At 53.9% G+C, this 7,690-nt stretch overlaps 1 protein-coding gene across 1 annotated transcript in view; it reads left to right on the forward strand.

Moving 5' to 3' along the window:
* Positions 1–7,690, forward strand: part of PRSS12 (protease, serine, 12 (neurotrypsin, motopsin)) — a gene marked incomplete at its 3' end in the record, with an annotated part of 52,075 nt that overhangs the window by 5,753 nt on the left and 38,632 nt on the right. Inside the window, exons 3-4 of the mRNA XM_014538290.1 lie at positions 3,457–3,473; positions 3,570–3,763. Coding sequence (XP_014393776.1) covers positions 3,457–3,473; positions 3,570–3,763 — 211 coding nt within the window. The remainder of the gene's footprint in view (positions 1–3,456; positions 3,474–3,569; positions 3,764–7,690) is intronic.

Raw genomic sequence — 7,690 nt, forward strand, 5'->3', positions numbered from 1 at the left:
AGGGGTTCATCCGTGTTTCCTTCCATGGTGTTGTCAGCCTGGTTCCAGGGGATGGCTGTCTCTGTTACACCACTTCCCGCGAGAGTGAGTCCAGGCATCACCCTGTTCGGTCCTGGTTAGTCTTCCCTGGGAGTGTGTCTCCTGTGCACACCATTCGGCCGCACACTCAGCGCGTTTTCTATTTTCCCTGATTCGCTGACAGAAACAGTATGTGCTGTGCAGGACACACTTGCTTTGTTGGTGGGAAATCATGATGGATGCGTGGTAGAAAGTCAGCTGGAGACCAGAGGGAACCTGCAGCAGCCACAGCTGTGCTCACGGTGGGCGAGAGGGGCTCATGCACCCGTGTCCCCTGTGGGCTTTGCAGGATGACTTGCTCCCGTGGGTACGGCCTTCATTAAGCACCAGGTACCGTGGGGCCTTGACTTATGAGTTTAATTCGTTCCGTGATTCCCATCCCAGAACAGAGGCCCAGGTTAGGGGCCGGAAGCCCGAGGCTGGGGCGGGGGCCAGGCGGGCACGCTCTCCGCCCTGCAGCCCTTTCGCGGGCGGTGCACGGTCTGGTCTGCCCAGCGGCTGTCTGGTATTTCCCTTCCCTTCCCATCCCCCACCTGTGGGGAGGCTGCCCTTGGCCGAGCCTGTGTTTGCACGGCTGCCTCGAGCACGCACGGGCGGATGGGGCTCCATGGAGCACTACGCTTTCCTCCATTATTGCTTGTGTTCTGTGCTCACCCGGACGGATACAATGTTACATTTTCAAGTAGAGAGATAAGTAAAGTCTTAGAAACAACAGTCTCTCTCTTTCAGGATATTTCTCTACTTCTTAAAAAAGTGCACTCTGCTCTCTATAAGCAATCCACTTATTTAAACCCTGGTTGCAAAGATAGAGTTGAGGTCACTTATCACCATATATGAAACATAGGAAGTTGCGACAAATGTGAAGTGAGAATGAGAAAAAGATGCTCTTATGGTAAATTACACGGGAGTATGGAAGCAAATAGCTCGAACCAGTGAACACTGACTTCACCTCCGGGCCCTCCGCAGACTTTCCGGGCGTGTTTTCAGTTGGGAGGTGACATTTGTGCCTCGTCCTCTGGGACCTGCCGCCATCCCAACGCGTGTGGAGGCCACTGTGCGGGCACTGGCCCGGGAGCAGCCGCCTCCGTGAAAGCCTCTGGGGGTTTACTCGTCCGCAAGTCCAGCAGGAGCCAGCTGCCTCCCAGAAGTTCTCTCTCCAGTGATGTTGTGTGTTTGTGGGGAGGATGTGGGATGTTGACTTCCTTTTGTCCTCCAGCTCTTCTCTGTTTTACAGTTACTCATACAACCAGAAAAGCCACATGCTTTCAAATAAAACACGGCATTAACGATGCAAGGCAGTATGCCGTAATGGTCCTGGGCTGTAGGCGATTTTAAATTTCCTCCGAGAATATTTTGTTTTTCTCTGTTCTCTAAGCTTACCACAGCGCAAAGGGGCGGGGAGGCAGGGGAGAATGCAATAACTTAAGAAACTTACACATTTTAAAATTATCTTTCTGTATTTTCCACGCTTTTTAAAGGAAAAATACACATGACTTATGCAGATTTGTTTCCTACCATAATTGGGCCATCAGTTAATTATGGGAGCAATACACGATGCTGGGAACAGCCGTGCTCGCTCAGCCTGTCTTTATTCTTATTACTCACACAACCAGAAAAGCCACATGCTTTCAAATAAAACATGGCATTAATGATGCAAGGTGGTGTGCAATAGTGGTCCTGGGCTGTAGGCGATTTTAAATTTCCTCCGAGAATATTTTGTTTTTCTCTGTTCTCTAAGCTTACCACAGCGCAAAGGGGCGGGGAGGCAGGGGAGAATGCAATAACTTAAGAAACTTACACATTTTAAAATTATCTTTCTGTATTTTCCACGCTTTTTAAAGGAAAAATACACATGACTTATGCAAAAATCATAATTGGGCCATCAGTTAATTATGGGAGCAATACACGATGCTGGGAACAGCCGTGCTCGCTCAGCCTGTCTTTATTCTTTTGCAAATAAGAGCCCGCGACCTGCATACGCGCACGCAGTGGACAGGAGTGTGTGCCGAGCGCATGGGCCGAGCCTGCCCCGAGCTCGACTGGTGCTGCAAACGTACATGTCCAGGTGCCGGGCTGAGAGCCTCCGGGCCGGCCAGTGTGTCTCCTGTGGCTCAAGGGTTAGCATTTAGCAGGAGGTGCCACTAAGCCTCCTAATAGGGACCCAGCTGTTCTGACCCTTTTACCACATCACAGCCTTCATTCCAGAAACGGCAGGCCGCCTGCTGTGTCTCACGCGCCCTCCCCGCCCCCGCCCCCCCTCGCGCCCTCAGCCAGGCTTCTCTGGAACAGATGCCCGAGCTCCTGGCTCCACCATGTATGGCCTTCCTAACGACTCTGGCAGGAAGCGACTGGAGGTGAGGGCTGCCCAGGACCCCCGGGTGCCCTGCAGCATCTCCGGAACAGATGCCTGCTGCCCCAGTGAGCAAGCTCCGGGCTCCACCATGTACGGCCTTCCTGACAACTCTGGCAGGAAGCGCCTGGGGGTGAGGGCTGCCCAGGACCCCCGGGTGCCCTGCAGCACCTGGGCACCCCCTGGCACAAGCAGGCGCCTCCCGTCTGCCTGTGAAGCAGAGCTGAGGGAACGCCAGCTCGTGTCCTTCCTAGACGTGTGCTGTCACGTATGGATCCAGCCGTGCGCACCTGTGTTCCGGCCCCTGGGTGCTGGGTGCCCGGGCGCAGGGACGGAGAGGCGCTCTGCGCTGCACTCCACGTGGCGTGTGACCATCCCGTCACGCACTTAGGGGAAGGTGGCCCCGAGGGAGACGGGGGCAGGCAGTGGGCGGGTCCTCGGAAGCTCCCAGGAGGACGTCCGGAGTGGAGGACTGCGGAGAAGGGGCACCTGTGATGGCCTGTGGGGCCATCACTCCCACAGAAGGAGCCGCCGGCATGCAGGCCCGAGGCCGGTCCAGCGTCAGGAGTCCGGGGATGGGAGGAGGGCAGAATGGCCATCCTGACCGAGGCCGGAGCGGAGGGAACTTGAGAGCGATGGGGCCAGCTCGGGGCACGGGCTAACGAGGAATCGGGGGGAGGACCGTGGTTCCAGACACAGGATGGGACTCTGAACCGGCTCCTGCCCGAGACACCCACCACCGTGTTATGAAGTGTCAGGCGCCCGCTTGGCCTTGGTTTCTGCGGATGTCCATGTCTGTCTGCGCTCAAACCGGTTGCTGCAGACTGAGTGCCCTTCGTGGTGGTTACAGGTCGGGAATGCCCGGGCGTCGGGAGGAACAGTCTGTCCCCATGGCACTGTATGGACACCCAGCGTGCTCCCCGCAGGGGCGGGGCGGGTCCCCCTGGTTCCTGAGGCCAGGCCGCTGGGAAAGATGCGTGGGGACAGACGGCTTCCTCTTGGGAGCGGCTTGTGTGAACAAATCCAGTGTGGAGTGTGCCCACGGGCTGAGCTGAGCGTGAAGTGGATGAGTGTGTGCCGCATCATGGAAGTGCCTGAGTCAACACCACTTCACTGTGGGGACTGGGGAAGAACTGGGGAGGTATCAGGAGGTGGTGTCACTGTCTCTGATTTCCCAGGCGCAGGCCCCGCCTCCCCCGTCCTGCGCCTCGCAGGTGGGAGCAGCGTGCACGAGGGCCGCGTGGAGCTCTACCACGCTGGCCAGTGGGGGACCGTCTGCGACGACCAGTGGGACGACGCCGACGCGGAAGTCATCTGCAGGCAGCTGGGCCTCAGGTTGGTTCTCCTCGTCCTTGTTCCGTTTTGCTTTAACGTTTGAACCCGGTATTTCCTGCCCGTCGTCAGGTGCTGTGTGTTCAAACTGCGCGTCCTTGAGCGAGTGCGAAATGCCAGCTTTGCGCTTCCTGAAGCCTGCGGCTCCCCAGGGAGGACGTGTGCTCCTCGTCCCCTCTGTCCTATCGGCGGGGAGCTCCGAGGGTTTTATACCCAGGGAAGCTGAGCCTTGCACTGCTTCTCATAGTAGCTTTGCGTTGCTCCTGGCAGTCACAGAGACCTGTCCGTCACACAGACCTGTCAGTCACAGAGACCTGTCACTCACAGAGACCTGTCACTCACAGAGACCTGTCAGTCACAGAGGCCTGTCAGTCACATGATGACCCCGCAGCGTCCAGCTTCTCCCCGACATCTGCACTTTTGACCTCTGCGTCCTTATCTGTTGGGGTGTGTAGAACAAACAGTGTTGCTTGGCTCCCATGGGCGGGCAGTGCAGGTGGGCCATGGAGAGCGTGGCAGTCCGCGCTCCCTGCCGCACGGCGCGGTGGTGACTGTCCGGGACGCGGTGCTGCACCCCAGGTCCGCCAGCCCCCCTCCAGTGGTTCTGGATGTAGGCACAGCGAGCCTGAGGTGTCTCTGACATGCTGTTAGGCGGCTTTTAATATTTGATATTTTCCCTGACCTTGGGGCTGTCACTGAGCCCTGTGGGGGCTTCTCTGTCCGCACGGCCGTCAGGGACCGTCCCCGACAGTGGTCGTCTTTGGAATGTGAACTGTCTCCACTCGTTTGTCTTTGGCAGTTGTTTTTGTAAATCACCCGCCTCTTTTGAAAAACTCTGTGTTTATATTGAAGTATTTTAAAGTAAAATACAGACAATTTACCTCTAAATACTCCCCTGTGCATCTCTTAGAATAAGGACATTGTGCTGCGTGGCCAGCTGACCCTTATCACAAGTGACCATTCCTGACGGTGCCTGACACCATGGCTGGTCGGCAGCCCCCTCGTCCCGCTGCACGGTCCCTGAGGTCTCTCTCTCCCAGGCCAGAGCCCTCTGTGGCAGTGACAGGGACTGTGGAAGGGACCAGCCTCGTGTGCTGCAGAGCGCCCACATCCTGGGTCAGTGTCAATCCCCTGAACGGGGGCCTCTGGCTGAAGGATCGTCCCCCAGGTGACATGCTTGCCTCCCGCCTCCCGCCAGGACGCAGGCACAGCTCTGGGCCGCCTGGGAACGACACTTCCCCGCCGTCCCCGCCCCGCTGACCCGCTGACCCGGGGCCTCAGCGCCGTTCCCCAGTCCACGTGTGGACTGGCACACGCAGGACCAAGCCTGTGTCTGCAGGACTGATGGTCGCGGCCTGTGGCGGGCACTGTGAGGTCGTTGTGGTCACTGTCTTTGGATGGGTCAGGAGTGAGGCCAACTAGCTCTTCCTGAGAAAACTTACTAATCCTTACATGTTTAAGACTAGACTTAAAAAATGTATTTCCATTGATTTCAGAGAGGAAGGGAGAGGGAGAAATAGATAGAAACATCAACGATGAGAATCATTGAACGGCTGCCTCCTGCGCGCCCCACACTGGGGACCCAGGGATTGAGCCTGCAGCCCGGACATGTGCGTTGCCTGGGAGTCGAACCATGACCTTCTGGTTCATAGGTAGACGCTCAATCACTGAGCCACACGGGCCGGACTTCACACTAGATTTTGAAGCTGTTCTGATTGGGTGTCAGTTTCAGGACCAGTTTTCCTCAGACTGTAGGTGGTGGAGTCAGCATAGCGCGGGGCTGGGTGTGGGCTGCGGTGGGCCCGCCTGGAGACGGGGGGTCGCAGGATACCGCTCAGCGGCAGCGTCCCCCTCTGTGACGCATCTCACATGGGGAGTTCAGTGACTAACGCGTTAGCGCACGTCGCAAGCATGCGACACGCTTTGGCAATGGAGGGCAGTCTAATTAGGGACTGTTATCATTGGAGGATGTTATTAAACATTCAAAGCAAACTGACCTTTTGGTGGTGAGTTTATCAGCCACCATTCCTTTATCCAGAACTTCTATTTAGTTAGGTGTCTATGAAGTTGCCATTTTAAAACACTCTGGTTAATGTGTGTATTCACTGCGAATCAATCACATGGTCAGTGGTGTGCTAATTGGTTTTCACGTGAGTTACTAAGAAACCTATGTCTTGGTCAAAAGTGGTAAGGATTTCGAGGGTATAGTAAGTAATAGCATATTTAGCATTACCAGTTACAGTATGGATTAATCTAAATTTAAGCTATAAGGCATTTTTAAAAATCACTAATATATTTCTGTGGAGAAAAAGGCAGGCCTTTTTTTTTTTGCTCAGAAAAATGAATAGAAAATTTAAATGACACGCTGTGAATATTAATTATATTTAGTTATAGAAGTGACTCTAAAAGGGCAAAGTTTTTTTTCACTCACATCAACAGCTCTTACACAAAGACCATGTTGCCAACAGTCTGCACATAGAGAGAATATACAGATAGAACCACAAGGGCGACTCTCTTCATGCTGAGCACGTGTGTGGGTTCTTTCTCACGTGTTGGCACGTGCTTACAGCCTAAGCATTAGCTCATTGCTGTCTTCTGTGTGAGGACTCATGTTTGGGAGATGATTCAAAGGGAAAATATCTCCAAATATACACGGCAGCAAAGGTCGCCCTCGGGCCTGGCGGCACCCACCCAGCCTTCGCTGAGCTGCCATTTACAATTCTCTCACAAACTTCCATTAAAACAGCGTCTGCAACTGCCCTTCTCTAGAATGTGTTTGCTCACCTAAAGGCACAGTACTTTCTGTAGGTGAATTGTTTTTAGTGGCACTCGGTGGTAAGCAGACAGCAGATGGTTGCTTGTCCACATTTATGGTTTGTTCCTGAGCAAATTGCGTCTCAGCCTTGGTGGATCTGTTGCTTCCCCGAGGGAGACGACGTCATGCCTGCCCGCGGAGGGGGCTGCGGTTTCTCTGCGAGATGCTGCCTTTGTGGACCCTGCTCTTCCCATGGTGTCTGTAGAGTTTGCTGTCTGGCAAGCTTCCCGAATACCAGAGGAATTACTGTGCTCAAGATACCGAAGTTTGATTAACCCCGAGCTTGGAGAACAAGGAGGGAGAGGAAGGGAGGCAGCCAGATGTTAGCAAATGGAACCTGGGAAAGCATCTGTACACGGTAAGTTCCAGGGGGAACCTTCACTAGAGCTCCTTTCGTGCAGGAACATGAAAGCCTTTCTGTGCCTTTCAGAACCCTGAAAAGCACAGCTCAGGACTGTGAAGTCCTATTTTACTGTGTGGATATGCTGTAATTTGCATAGGAATTTAACAGTTTCAAACAGTTGTGTTTTTTTTTCTGCTGTAAAATTATCATACAAAACCATATTATTGAGTGGTCAGAATAAAAATTCTTCTCGTACAAATGGCTTTTTAAAAGTTTTTTCTTTGCTCTTTCATTTTACTGTTCTTTCGTTTTTAAAAATATTTTATAAAATTTACCCTAAAGAGGGCCTGGTGTAGGGCATTATTGAGAAGAAAGAGAGGTGCGGGAGTTAGGGCTCTGCGAGGACCCTCAGGCCAGGCGTCTTCTGCTATGAGAGCCAGGAGCCTGAGGTCAGAGGCTCCCAGCTTAGAATTCCTTTCTTTCACACTGTTTACAAAACAGCCATCCTATCTAATAAAAGAATAATATGCAAATCAACCACCACTTCTCAAAAAAGTTGGCGGCACCCATAGCCAATAAGGAGGAAATATGCAAATTGATGCAACAAAGATGGTGGCACTGGCCGGAGAGTGGGAGAGCGGGCGGGAAGGCTTGGCTAGGGGTGATCAGGCCAGGAGGAGAGAGCAGTTGGGGGTGATCAGGCTGGCAGTGGGAGAAGTCGGGGGAGAGCAGGCCGGCACGGTGGGCCAGTTAGGGGCGAACAGGCTGGCGG

The sequence above is a fragment of the Myotis brandtii genome, unplaced genomic scaffold, assembly GCF_000412655.1.
Source record: "Myotis brandtii unplaced genomic scaffold, ASM41265v1 scaffold1888, whole genome shotgun sequence".
NCBI lineage: Eukaryota > Metazoa > Chordata > Mammalia > Chiroptera > Vespertilionidae > Myotis > Myotis brandtii.